This window comes from Dryobates pubescens, chromosome 22 (genome assembly GCF_014839835.1).
Source record: "Dryobates pubescens isolate bDryPub1 chromosome 22, bDryPub1.pri, whole genome shotgun sequence".
Taxonomy (NCBI): Eukaryota; Metazoa; Chordata; class Aves; order Piciformes; family Picidae; genus Dryobates; species Dryobates pubescens.
Genome location: NC_071633.1, coordinates 8,824,703 through 8,839,508, shown reverse-complemented (window position 1 = coordinate 8,839,508; position 14,806 = coordinate 8,824,703). Strand labels below are relative to the sequence as shown.

Genomic DNA, 14,806 nt, shown 5'->3' with positions numbered 1-14,806 from the left:
TAGCTACTTGATACTAAACCAGAATTTATTATTTCTTTTTTCTCTCTGACAGTTTAGAGCATGAACTGTTCTTTAACAGTACACAGAGTATAAGAGTTTTCTTTCAGATATCTCTTACTTAGATGAAATAAACTTTACAAAAACTTCCTTTGGTTTCCTCCCAGAGTACTATACTTGTTGAGCTGGGTTTTTTTCCCCTAGTTTTCTGTTTATATTCCAGAAGTTTTAATGGACACATGCAGTTCTTGCAAAAAGTTTTCAGGACGTACCGTTACTTCTGATCAGGATTCTGAAAGTCTTTTAAACAAGGCTGCTTGCGTGTAGCTAATTGAAATCATACCTCAGGCATCTGTGGTAATCTGAATGTCGCCAGTGGTGCTACAAGGCTGTAGCTCCATCTAGTGTTCAGCTCTTAACTCAGACACTGGTGATTTGAAGAGGTTTTCTCCCAGGTAAATACTAGCTCCATATATTGAGGTATTTTATACATTTTTGGATTGGGAAGCTTATCATAGTTAATGAGGGCTGTTTAAAACACCTGCATTTGCTCTAAGCATCAGGCAGAAGTCTTTGTATTGCAGCCTGGAAAACAGAGCTTATACTGTAAGTTACTGCATGCTTATGTATTGCAAATGCATTATCATGTAAGCTGTTATCCCATCATTTTACTGAGCACATTTTGAATTGTGGAACTTGTTTCAGTCAGACTGAACTTGTAACATTGGGAGATTTGGCATTTGTCTAAATTGGTTGCAATAAGAACTGGCAGAAAAAACACTAGAAAGTATCATGAATTACATGAGACATTATTAGGCTGTTTCTTGACTCAAAAGACATCCATTATTATGGATAGTATGTTATAAATAATAATATTATGTTTCCATGAAAGCTTCTAGCCAGCATTTAGGCTTGATCCAAGAAAGCTGTATTTTTTTGTAAGACCTTTTTTATTTAAAAAAAGAACAAACCCAAACACACAATCAAAAAAACCCACCACAAAATCCTGCACCTTCAAGCACAGGAGAGATTATAATAGCAGACCTCCAAATTCATCTTACCTGAAGTTTTGAGCCAGGAGGCAAGGGTTTCTTTCTGCTTTTTTTCCCAAATAATGCTCTTCATTGCTTCTGTCAACAATTGCTATGGTTTCTATCACACAGTTCTTTTTTTCATAGTCATACATACGATACAGTAAGTGATGCGTTCACCTTTATTTTAGAAGCAGACCACCAGCAGCTCAAGCCAGTGGTATTATGATTCAGTTTTTCTGATATAACAAAATACACCATCTTTGCTTAGCTGCAGAAATGAGCTGTAGTGTGTGACTTGCTGCAACTCTCAAGCAATGAAGATTAGCTTAAGCCACTTGCACCTAACCTAGCAGGCAAGGTTGGTTATTGTGACTCAGCTGATATGCAGGAACTCAAGTCACATGCCTGAGTTCTTGATTTGTTTACTGATTAGCTTTCTTTTGCTGTTTTCTGACCTTAGCTAATATGTGACCAGAAAATATGAATGGTACCTTCTGTGGAGATTAAAGAAGATTGGGAACATATAAAGAAAGTATAACAGAGTCTTTGCTGATAAACATCCTGAAATTATCTTAAAGGTCAGTCTGCAAGCATCCACTAAGATCTACTGCAAAAACCCACCCAGTAACCCAGTCCCCAAACCCAAGCCGACAGTGGAAGGAAGCAAGTCCCTATCTCTACTCGTTATCTTGGATCCAGTAGCTGATAAACTCTATCTGTGTGCCATAGTGTGCACAACTTGGAAAATAGGAGTAATTGATCATGATTGACATAGGTAATAGCCACTGGTAGAAACACATATTTCCTAGGGACATGTCATCCGTTTCTGCAAAATACAGGTTTTCTGTCAAAGACCTCTGTAAGGCTCCTTCTGCAGTCTGACTTTTGGCCATTTCCGGGTTGCCTGTTCCCTTTGTTCCTCTTTTAGCCTTCAGAGATAAACTGTGTGGTTTGCAGAAACTTCATTTTAGCACCTAAGACCATTTTGTTTAATGTCCAGACTACAGGCTTGCAGCAATTCTTCATTCCTAGTAGCTGTCTTTTTTGTAAGGCTAATGTGTCTCGTCTCTTTGCCTTGGTTTTGAGCTGTAAGCCTAATTTGTAGATGACTGCTCACATCCTGGTCACTGTACTTTCATTAGATTTTAGAAATAACCTCAAAAATGTCTCCTGATATGTTTTTATTTTCCAACCAGCATATGGATCTGACATCTCATGTTATAAAACCTGCCTACAGCCATGTTAATTACTTTTCTAATGTATTGTCTATAAATTGAAAGCTAATTGCCAAAAAAGAAAGTCAATGTAAGATGATGAATATTTGCAGCAGTATCAGCCACTTTACAATTGTGGCTCTGATAACTGTTTTACTGAAAGTGCTCTTCTTAGGGAACTAAAATTTTTTGAATATTTATAATCATTATGATTCCCAAATGGGAATTTATGTCAAATCAAAAGGAGTACTTCAGTATCAAAGACTTGCTGGTATGATAGCAACTGTATTCCTGTCATAAGTTAGCCTAAGACAGCTGCACTCTGAATTCAGACCTGAATTGTGACTCAGAGACTGAGATATGATTCACTTTTTTAACCGTAAACATTGTTTTTCTGCTCTTAAGATATGTTGTGTGCTTTTCAGCTGCTATATTCAGAAAAAGGTTACTTCTTTTAGGCTCATTTAAAAAGCATAGCTGTAGTGTTTGGGCTTAATGCCTATTTCACCATTCACAAAGAATCTAAAGTGCTGACTTTATCCAGTGCAATTGGACATAGAAGAAACATTTGTTTCCCTGAAATAATGGAATGAATACGGATGTGACTGTAACTTCTTTGATTTGCTTGTTGCGGCAGCTTAGGCTGAGTGCCTCCTGTTGCTGCACACAAGCTACACCTTACAGCCCAATGGGTGGACACAGGAAATAGTGTATTTCATACCCATAATATCCTGCACCCTATAAATCCAGCTGCAAAGTCTTTCACTTCCTCTTTCTTCCCCCTCTGCTTCTGTGGGAGATGCTCCCTATCAGGTACCAGTGGGGGAGTTATCTCAAGGCCTCTTAGGCCTGGCTAGGCCTAATACCAGGAGAAGAAGGGGGAGGGGCAGGGGCAGTCTCAGACCTGGCCAACTGGGACTAGCCTACTAGCAGTGGAGGGGGAAGATAGAGCGCTGGGGGCTTTTGGGTATACCCTCAGGTGGGGAGAATGGAAGTGTTTGGGAGGCCTCTGGGTGTGCTATAGGGGATTCTGTACACTTCGGGGATTCTTTTGTCACTATGCTTGCAACTTCTGTGAAACACTAATTGCTTTTCTATTTCAACTTTCCATCACTTCTGCAATCCATTTGTGTGTCATTCTTCTGCCCTTCTCAGGGGGCAAGAGAAGATCTGCCTGGCCTCAAACCAGGACACTTGTACATTGCCAGATATCAGAAACCTATTTCTGTGAACGTACTGCATTCCTTTTTAAAAGAATTCGTGTCTTGTTTATGAACATTCCTCATTGTTTCTCTTGGATAGTCAGTCATTTGGTGTTCTAGTTACTTGCTAAGCAGTCAAATTCTTTTAGCATAGACACAAACAAGTGTGAAATGAAATGTGAGGTTTGGGGTTTTTTTAATGAATACTTACAGTGTTGAATTTAATTTAACCTTGTGAATAGTATCAGACAAACATAATGACAGTAAATGTTAATACAAATATTTCACCAAAAAGTTTGCTTTAGCTGGAAGGATTTGGCAAACAGCAGCTACCTTGACTTACAGCTCTGCTACAGGGAGTCACTAAAGTCAGAGCTAGAAAAAAATCAATTGCAATGTAATTGTACCACCTGGATTTCAGTGCTGTGCTATGTGTGATAAACCTTTGGAGGAGAAGTAGTGGAGGATGTGTTGCAGGAGTAGCTGGATGGCTGTGCGTGGACAGAACTCAAATGTTTTCTTCTTTTTCAATAAAAAGAGGATACTTTGTTCAGGTTATGAAATAAGTTTAAGATAGGTGGTTTAATGGTTTTGACTTCACCTGGAAAACTATGATAGCATATAAGAAGTGTTTTATATTTGTACAGTTGTGTGTCCTTCTTTCCACCCCCCCACCGTTTATATATGTGTGCTTGCACCTCAAAGCATAAAAATATAAATATATTGGTTAGTAAAGCAAAACATTGTTTTCAGTACACATTTGATAAGAAAAATATTTATTCAAATTACATACCATATAAGTTGTGGTATTAGTAAGTTGAGGATTTAATGATATTTATGTGAAATTTAATAAGAAATTAATTGTTGACAAGACCAACTAAGAAGGTAGTTATATCAAATGTGCATCGTGGATGAGAATGTGTACTAATGGTACTAATGCCATGAGAAGAAAAGGTTGCAGGGTAGCCTGGGGGCCATTTCAGTATGTCTATATGCAAGTTCTGTAAACTTAGAGCAATGCATTTTAACTTTACTGCTGTCGTTAATCCTGCAAGTTTCTGTTTGCATTTTGTCACCAAACAATTGAACATGAAATGCCTTTTTTTGTTTGTATGTTTGTTTTTTTGAATGAGACCCTAGCTTCCAATATGGTGGAGAAAATGAGCAATTCATAGCATTCAGCAAAACTGTTTCTGCTAAGAAGATTGCTGAAATAGATATTTTCTTTTGAGATTCTTATAGGAGATAACATTCTCCACAGTGATATGAGTTCTGCACACACTTCAAAGCTGATTGCCTCTGGGACTGAAATATCTGATCTCAGACTGTTCCCTCAGTTTTGTAGATCCATATAGAGAAAATCTAAGGCTTTAAACTGAGTTTTGCACCTATGCTAAAGAAAACTTTTTTCTGTCAAAGTTGTTGACAGTGCATATGTTGCCCTGGAAAGCTGGCATTACATCATCATGCATCTTCCAAACATATTAAAATTGCTTTTGGAAAAATACAGTGAGAGCATAAAGCCAAAGTAAAGTTTTGTAGCTCTTACAGGGACAGCCATCCATCCACATGGCACAATATTGATTTTAAATTGAGTAAGTACACAGGAAATGACAGTGACACTTTATCTTCAAATTCTTAGTTGAAGTAAATGGACAGTGACAGTGCAAGCAGTATAAGACCAAAACTTTAAAAGAAAATTCAGTTGGACATAGGCATTGTGTAAATTATTTTAAAAATATTTAAACCCCACGAAAGTGCTTAATTCTTCCTGGATATTTGTTAGTGGTTACAGATAATTACAGGCTTTGCAAGGGATAAGAAAAAAAATTATGAAGTGTAAGGTCAGTGCTGGTCTCAAAAATATTGTGAAGAGGATTACTCATCAGAGATTTTAAACAGTAGATGAGACAGGCTAATCCAGCAATGCCCCCTCTATTCTCTTATGATTGCACATAAGTGGTTTACCAACAAATCAGTATCAGGATTAATAGCTGGAAATTCCAGCTCTTTGACTTGTTTGATTGTTCATGCACATTTTGGAAACAAAAAGGCTTGAAAGTTTCCTCCTCCTTGTAAATGAACCTCAGTTGTGAGATTTGTGAAAACTTTTATTGTGTCTGCTTGTTTTCAATATTTTAAAAAATAATTGTACAGTATGATATCTAGTGATATTTAATAGATCTAGTGAAGCTCATTCACACAAAATTTCTCCTTTTACTGAAATTAGGCAGTACCTTGACTTCATTATGAAGTGTGGATTTCCAGGGCCTCAACGTTCAGAGAGGTCCTTGCCTGAACTTCTGAGGATAGCACATTGAAATCTGTATATGAAATAGTAATGTAGGCTTTCTCTGTTGTGTAATGGTGTGGCACATAGCATATTCCAAGAAGGACTTTTCTAAGAGCAGACTCAATCCATATTTGCATCAAAATCCTTTAAGTAAGTAAGTACTGTTTACTGTTAAGTAAATGACACATTCTTTTGCAGTAAAGGATCTCAATGCATTGCAAGGGTGGCCAATACCATTTTATATTTTTGTGTTTGTAATTTTACAGATGACAAGTAAGAGGCCAAATAGTTGACTCTGTCTTTGACCCATGGTCACACAAGAAGTCAGCGCCAGCCCACCTTGTTTTCAGCCTGAGGATGTCTTTAACTGTGCTTGCTGTGGCTTCTGTAACACATGCTGTAGTAATGCTCTAGTCGTTAAGGCTGCTTCCAACAATACAGTTTCTTTTGCCAGAAGCAGAGCAGCACTCTAGTCCATACACTCTTGGTTGTGTTCTGGAACTCCTCTTCAAAATCATTCCCCAATGTTTGGCTGTCTGTTGAAACTATTTTTAAACAGAACAACAGCTCTTTTAGTGTAAAGAACAAAACTGTCTTTCTGCAAAACAGCTTTGGATTCCTTTCCAAGCACCGGTTTTTGGTAGTTTGTTTTATTTTGGTGATTTTGTTGTTATTAAACAGAAACACAGCTGTCATTAGAAATCCCAAGCTATACCCAGTATCTGTATTTCACAAATAAAAGCCTAAGGTTTGTTTGCTGTTTTTTAAATACTATTTTTGAAACAAAATGGGTTTATATTTACCCAGAGTTTATCTATAACTTATAAAATGAGGCCTGACCAGGGGCATGCCCTCTCTTATACAGTTGTGCTCCTCAGGTTGACCTTTTCTGTACAGGTATTTTGCTGGAGTCAGAGGATAGGATGAGAAAGATTCTGCTATGAGCAATGTAAGTGATTTGAAGTATTGAGAAAATTCCTTACTGCTAGATGCTAGAAAAGGACTGATAAGAAAGGAAACAGAATGATATGTAAACCATTTTCGAATTGGGTACAATATTGTGATGGTTTTAGGCTATGACCTTTAAAATTTATGTACAGATTTCAAGCAGAAAAGTAGAAAAACATAAATAAGTCACTGTTGGGTGTAAAAAGGAAAACAAAAGATTATTCTAAACAAATTAATTGGATAAATGTCTGGGATAAGAGGAGCTGTACCGTAACAATTCCTGACGTTTCCCATTCCTTTTTTCTTCTGATCTTGGCTGTTTTGATTTGCTTGGAGGAGAGATAACGTGCTTCTGGCTGGCCTCGGATAAGTAACCCACTGCTTTTCTCTCTCTGCTCCTCTCTCTCTTTTGGGACAGGAGGGTTTGGGAGGGCAGGGGAACAGCTTTCCTGTCTTTTGACCAGGGGGGTTTTCATGTTCTATGGTAATTGTAAATATCTGTATAATATTGTAAATACTGTGCATTTTGTACATATTCATTGCATTCCTGTGTAAAGTGTAGTTTTTGATGGTAAATACAGCTTCATTTGCTTTTAACTGAGTTAGTCTGGCTAACAGACTAACTACTAACTACTACTAACTAAATACAGAATAGATCATCTAGGTACATTGCTTCTGACACAAGCATTGATATGCTGAAAAACCCCTGAAAGGTGGCAAATTGAAGCTGATAAAAGTGAATATTTAAATGCAACTAATGTAGTAACATGATCAAAAGTGGACTCTACAGCTATAACGATAGCAAAAATGTGGGCATTTCATAGACATAGCCTAGAAGTTCTATGATTAGGAGTAGCCTTGATGCAATGTACAGGAACTATGTGTTAATAATAAACCATGTTTGTAAGCATATTTACTCTTATGCTTTGTCCTATAATAAACCTCTTGAGTAAAATTTTACAGATCATTTCTTTTGAAACATGATTTTATAGTGCTTACCAGAAGACTTCCTAAAGTGAGCTTCAGGGTAGTGAAGGTTGTCAGTCAGTGCATATTGGGCAGGAAGGACTTCTGGTTTGATTTCCGTGGCACTGAAGTAGGATATATAATTTTGATAAGAAGAGAACGTGTCAGGGGTGTATTATTATTAATTGTAATTAGCCTTAGTCATTAAGACTAGCATTTGTGGCTGTTGTTTATCTGTGGTTATGTAGTTGTCATGTCATTCATATTAATGGAGTGTTTGCATATTCTTAACTGGATATTTAAGATCACTAGGGTGTGTAAGCCTGAATTTATTTAACAGGTAGGAATAATGTGATTTTAATACACTTTAATAGACATGGTGACACGAGACTGCTAGCTTTTAAGTATATTTGAAAAGTTGCTTTAATTTCTAAACTTTTTGTCTTGTGTGAATCTTGTAAATGATCTGGGATCCATCACGCCAAGCAAAGAGTTGCTTTTCTTTAGGATTGTAATGTATAGTGCAATGACTACCTTGAAGTTTTGGAAAATGTAATACTGGAATTTCCTGAGTATTTACTGTCTCCAAAATGTCGTAAACACATCGTATGCGAGAGGTCCCTCCACTAGGAAAGTTGTAGACAACATAGAGTGTGTTGCATATCATGAAAGCTGCTTCAGCACCCTTGCTATTGCATGATGTGTCCCAAGTGTGCTCTACTGCCATGGTTTTGTGATTGATTTTAGTAATTACAATGTTCCCTTCAGTCTCTGGTTCTGCATGAATTGCCCAAAGCCCTTGCTCATCAATGGCAAGATCTATTTTTGTAGACGGAGAAAGCTGATAGACAGGAATCCTTCCAGCCCCTGGCAGTAGCATTTGGTCAGTTATATTTCTTCTCTGGATATTGAATTTAATTATCTCATTTAAGGAGCCATATCTGTGATAGAACAAGAAACCCTGATATATGATGTGGCCAGTTCCTTCCCAGGGAAATGGCAAGGGGACTCTGCGAGCTTTTAGTGTATGATTACTTTCCATAAATGTCATGATATTTGCAAACTCCAAAATAACATTATTTACAGAACCATTTAATAAATAAATCTTTGCATGCTTTTTGCCAGGATCTTTCATCCAAGAGCCATGCTTATCTTCAGTCTTCTTAACTATTTTTAGGGACTTAATACCTGCAAGCATTTGGTCACAACCTGCAAGCAAACACCCAAACAACAAAAAATATTAGTTTTGTTTTCTTTGAATTAATTTCCCTTTAATCCAACTATAATACAGACTCTATATATCAGTAAAGGTGGCAGCAATATGGCTATGGTAGTGCTGAAGCTAATTTTATGTAATAAGGAGACTGCATATCTTCAGCTACACAGTGTGTTGTTTTCTGCATTGTTAGATCGGTGTTATCCAAATGGGATTCTGTTTGTGTACCTGAGAGGACACCAAGGGCACAGTTAGTGATTCTGACTATTCTTGTCAGTTCTTTTACAAGGCTGCAGTTTATCTTCCAAAAAGTGACTTCTGCTTTATATGAATACACTAAAATAATCAAATTTATTTCTTATTGAAGGCATGCAAATTAGAATCAATTTTCCTGTTATGCTATGTATATAGTATTTTTGTTTCAGGAACTGTCTTGTCCTCACCTAGCCTTTGTATTAGAAATGAAGGGGAAAATGAAAAACAAGCAAACAAACAAAATAATAACAACACAAAGCCCAACCAACCAAACAAAAAGAGAATAATAAAAAACTGACAAATAGAAATAAGTAATAAGAGAAATCCAAATCACTGGGTTATTGTCCCATTCCTTTCCCAAAATTGGCAGCACAATGAAGCTAGAACAAATACATAGATCATAAAATAATGCCCATATATTAAGGTGATCTTTAAATGAACTGGTATGATATGTGTGTGATAACAATTCTTACGCTAGAAGCGTGGCTGATGTTTACCTCACTATAGGGATAAAATCAGCGCCACAAGAGAGCAAGTTATAGTTTTGGCTTTGTTACATTTTGTATCCACTTTGAACAGATGTTTAAGACCAAAAAGCACCAAGCTTGTGAAGATTCAAATACTGAGATATTTATCAAGTACCATGTTTTCCAGAAAAACCTCTATTGCAAAACATATTAGCAAGCTTGCTTACTAAAGACACTCATAAATTACAAGAGACGCTATTTGAAGTTTAAAGAATTGCCTTTAGTGAAGTGCAGCCATTTTAGTAAACAGAACAAACAAAGCCCTAAGGCAGGAAATTCTGGCAGTAGATTAAATGAAGAAAGCAAAACCATCCTCTCTATTTGGCCTGATATGAACCTATTGAAGTCAGTGGCAAGATTCCAGTTGCCTGTAGAAAGCAACCTTTATGTCATTTGTGTGCACTGGTACCCTCTAACCAAAGCATTGGGATATTGCTGTTACAACACTGATTTATTTATTTTTAATTTTTTTCCTTTTCCTTGGAAGTCCTCACTCTGGCTGCACCTTCCGTGGGAAATCCACAATAGTTTTCCCAAAGCTGAAATTTATTGATTATATAGATTCTAAAAGCATAAAGCTGTTGAATAATAAAAAAAAACACCTAGCCAGCCTTAGCAACATTTTGCTCCACAGAAGTAACCAGATTGCTATCTGAAATCTGTCAATAGAGTTTCTCTTCTTAAGAAAAGATTTACAACTTATTGGCATTCATAATAGCATGGAGGAAGAGTGAGAAACTGAGACATCCACAGTGGGCAAAAATTGTTCCACATTCTTCACCATTATACCTTAAAAGCCCACTGTTTCTTGTTGTGCCCCAAAATGTGCAGAAGATAATTTCCTGTTTCCCACCCAAAGCAGGATGAGAAATTGACTACTGCATACAAAAACAGTGAATGTACGTATTATTTTCAAGTCTGTGTGAACCTGAACCAAAACTAATAATAAAGCTAGGATTTTAAAAACATTTTTGCTAGCTTGCTGAGTCACTCTAAAAAAAAATCCTCACTTCTGAGAAATACGTGATAGCAAAGAAGCAGAGCTGCTATTTGCTAAAGTTGAAGATCTTGCTACTTTTTCCTCAGTTCTGTAAAATTTACACAGGGAACAACTTTGCCATTGACTTCAATGAGACAAGCATCTGACTAGTATTGATAAAATTAGAGTTGCTATGAACTGCTGCAATAAAATTAAAAGCAGTAATTTCCAACAAGGGAAAATGGAAAGCAATTTTTTCTTCTCTGAAACTCTCAGAAAGATACCATTTTCAAAGTGTCCTTGCCACAATGAGTTCAATTTTTTCTGCCTCTCAAAAAATGTCTAATGTTAAAAAAGAAATCTTTATATGGCAAAAAAGAAATCTTGATATTCAGAGCACTCATTTGTGGTGTAGAGATAGAGCTTAGAAGCATTGTGGTTTCTTCTATTACCATCTGCCCTAATACTCTTGCTGGAAAAGTTTAAGGAACAAACTGTAAGCATATCTGTAAAATTAAATCAGTCTAATTCTGTTGAAGTTAGTGGAATTTTGTAATTAATGATGCTAAATATCTTTCACTTTTTAAGAAAAGGCAGTTCGCAGTTCTCATTGTTTATTTTACATTTCTTAATACTTTTGAATGAAAACAGACTACTTAAAATGTATCTACATTATCTAATTTACAATATCTGTAACTCAACTTTCTTAAGGTAAAGATGCTTAAAATGATAAAACATAGTGTGTTTTAAAGGAGTATAGATTGTGTCTCTATTCTTATTACTACCTTAACACTTAATTTTCTAATCAGAACAGAGCTTTACTTGCAGCTAAGCCAGTGTGCTCTCTTGATAGAGTACTTGAAAAGGAGAGGGAGACAAATAATAACAGAGGGCAGTAAACCAGATGCAAATCGTAGCAGTCTTTTTATTAACTCAAGTATTTTTATTAACTCATGGATTCACTTTTAAGTTGGGGGGTTGACCCCTGTCTGCTCCAAAAAGCATCTGCAATACTCAGAAAGGTGTTGGCATTTTTTCTGGGACTTTGCAAGAGCAAACCTTCTGAGGCTTTTTACATTGCTTTATAATAAAAAGCATCTTCCAAAGAACCTGTTTGATATGCAGAAGAGTATTTGCAAAACAAATCTTTGAATTGCACTTTCTTCTCTTCCTCTCCCTTCCCTTTTTATAGTTTGGTTTTGTATTTGTTTGGTTTTTAAAGTCTAATATTTACAGTTATCTGTGGTATTCACATAACCTGTGAAAATCTGTTATTCCTGTACTGGCATGCACACAGTGGCTAGAGAACTATCTTGTTCACATTGAAGTACTGAGAAGTAAACCATTCTTACTTGCATTAAGCATGGATTTAAGTTTCTTTTTTTCTTCTGCTGCTTCAGATAGCTGCTGTTTCACCAGGTCTTCATGTACTCCTATACATGTGTTGGAATCTCTGACAGATCCAAAATAGTCTATGTCCCTTTGTGCTTGTTCAACTCTTGCTAGCAAATTCTCTACTTCACTTTTAACCTCAGCCTTGTGAGTATTGAGTCCCGCCAGGCGTGACAGCGCCATCTTTGAAAAGTCTCGGAATTCTTCCACATAATCTAGTATGTCTTGGTTGCATTTTTCCAGCCTCTTCTTGAGGTAGAACAAAGGATGAAAAGACATGGATATATGTTATCTTCCATATAGATTATTACCTCATTCATGATTACTTTAAAAACTGTGCTATTCTATCCTTTCTGATCCCACTGCCCCCATCTGTTTCAAACCAATGGTCTGTTGCTGTTTATCTATGTGAAGAGGATGTGTTAGACTGGCACTAGCATTCACAGTTCTGGGCAAAAAGTCCTGTAGGACCACTGGTGAAGCAGTCCTAAAAAGTTTTCTGTAGAAAATATGCAGATATGAACATTTCACATAAATGTGTTTCTTCTGACCAAGACAGTGTCTTCTGTGGCTATTTTTCATCTATTTAAGATGGAAAATGGAAATACTGACATCTCTATATTTGAGAAGATTTGGATTTGGAGGGGGGGGAGTGTAAAAATTATGTCAGTATTTAAGAATGCCCCCAAAACATTAGATATTTCTTTATACCTATATTAAAATCATCAACATTTTTAGAGGCAAGAAAAGTGGTTTCTCAGTTGCAATGCAGCAGCTTTTAAAGATAATAGATGGCCTGAACATAGAAGCCCAACTGATCCTTTGGGAAAGTGAGGACAATAACCCAATATTTAAGCACAAATACACAATTTTAGTAGATCTAACTGCTAGATTAGGTCTTCTGATTTGGTGCTTTTTGAACAGATTTCAGGTATTTTGTTTTAAGGTGGTGTTTGACTAGGCAATGTCCGAGTTTACTGAATACTTAATGTGGCATGCACGTGTGCCATGGCAACGCCGTGTGGTGGTTTGTTTCTTTAGTGACCTGTGGTTTCTGTGTGTGACACCATCCCCCCCATTTATATGTGACCATAAGTCCCCACATAGCTGTTAAATCACTTCCTACAAAAACTTTATTTTAAATGTTTTCAAGTGTATTATTCAATATCTGCCTCACCCTTTTTCATTTACTTTGGTGCTCCTTGCACCAAATTCCACAGGTGGAAGTGTATAATTTTTAATGGGTGCCAAATGTATGGAAATAACCATGTGAAGTTATTCCTGTAGTGGCTAAGAAAATGTAAATCTCAGTCTACACAATGGGAACTGAATACTAGGCTAATCCTTAATTCTTTCTGTGTTGTGAAGTTGAGATCAATGAGAGCTTTGTACAAGAAGGGAAGCAAGATCAGGCAAGTTAAAACTTCTCTGAAGTCTGTCAATGCAAGGCAGAAGCCAAGGACACATTAGTGATTTAGGATAAACTCTGTCTGCTGACAGCATGCCAATACTGGGAAGGTGTTTTGCAGTCCTGGTAGTTTTTTACTGCAGAAAAAGAAGCTGGTACTGGTACATTTAGATAACAATTACTTGTTACACTTTCCCAGCTGTAAGGGGATAATTTCAACTTCAGATTAGAGTGCAGATACAATCCTGGTTTATATTAATGTCTTAAGATGCTCTTCCAGGTAGGTTCATCTGTACCTAGGAAACATACCTGATAAACTTCTATCTCCCTGTTAATACTTGACAGTACTTCTACTGGTAGTAACATGTTTTTACTGTTCCCTAGGATGGACTGTGACAGTACTATAAACATTTGCATATTTAGCTACATTCACCAATGCTGTAAAAATAATGCAAGCACTGACAGCATAAAAATATAACACTATGAAATGATACCTTGCAATAAATAATGATGTGGTAATTATGAGTTGTTGTAATTAAACATTTAGCTACAATTTTACCCAGTTATTTGAAAAAGCTGGAAGTGTATCTTCCTGATATTGTTTATCATACACTGTTTTGTGTTCACTCACATGGCAGAACATTCAAACCTCTTTGCAGTTAGGGGTTTACAGAAGGATACAGTTAGCACATACCTCCAAAGACAGGAAACGCCGATCTAAGTAGTTCATCAGTGCTGCATCTTGCATCAGATACTGTGCTGCTCCCATGGTGCTTGTGAGGAATGGAACTAACAAAAATTGGAATTGCAGGGCTATCATTGTTTCATAAAATTTTGCATCGAAATAATAAGTGAATTTAGTGTGTGTGTCTGTGTGTGGAGGGCAGTCCCAAATATTATTGCTGGTCCATGATTAAATCTAGCAGTTGTCTGATGCCTCAGTGTGAAAAAGTCAGGCTAAAAATTACTAAAAAGTTAAAAATCCTGTGTCTGCAACTATTAAATATCCCTAAGATGGCTGTTGCAGCTTATCGGTAACAAAGTTGTGGAAGAGGAACTGAATGTGTTTATTTCTAGAAGCCAGATGACTTCTTTCCAGTTTGTGATCCTATGATCTATCCCAGATGTTCAGTACTGAGTCACTTAAAGCCTGTAGGCCAAATTTTATTAAATACAAATGAAAATAATTTATATTCCTTCCTTTCTCCTCCCATCTGCTTTCCCGTGTGACCAACAATGTGCAGTGTGTACTTGGTGTAAGTCAGCATGGATTCAAAGTCAGTGGAGCACTTGTTATTCTTTCACAGGAAGATCTGTTGTATAATGTTTGTAGCTAGTTCAACAGCCACAGCTGTTACTGTAAAACAATCTAAAG

General features: G+C 36.7%; 1 protein-coding gene across 2 annotated transcripts; it reads right to left on the bottom strand.

Moving 5' to 3' along the window:
• Nucleotides 1-7,864: 7,864 nt before the first annotated feature.
• On the bottom strand, nucleotides 7,865-14,556 carry OLFML1 (olfactomedin like 1). Of its 2 annotated transcripts, none has more exons than XM_009896519.2 (3): nucleotides 14,126-14,556; nucleotides 11,984-12,272; nucleotides 7,865-8,863 (listed from the first exon to the last, which is right to left on the bottom strand). In XM_009896519.2, exons 1-3 carry the CDS (start codon nucleotides 14,249-14,251, stop codon nucleotides 8,085-8,087), a joined length of 1,194 nt encoding a protein of 397 aa, XP_009894821.2. In that variant the 5' UTR covers nucleotides 14,252-14,556; the 3' UTR covers nucleotides 7,865-8,084. The 2 variants fall into 2 exon arrangements, with proteins under 2 accessions (XP_009894821.2, XP_054027949.1); XM_054171974.1 differs by having other exon boundaries at nucleotides 11,984-12,269.
• Nucleotides 14,557-14,806: the final 250 nt, after the last annotated feature.

Bases quoted from the DNA above. Each gene is read 5' to 3' on its own strand.
- OLFML1 (XM_009896519.2), bottom strand. From the start codon at position 14,251: ATGATAGCCCTGCAATTCCAATTTTTGTTAGTTCCATTCCTCACAAGC. The intron at 12,273-14,125 runs GTATGTGCTAAC...TTCTACCTCAAG, and splicing joins GGCGTTTCCTGTCTTTGGAG to AAGAGGCTGGAAAAATGCAA. The intron at 8,864-11,983 runs GTAAGAATGGTT...GTTTGCTTGCAG, and splicing joins TAAATCCATGCTTAATGCAA to GTTGTGACCAAATGCTTGCA.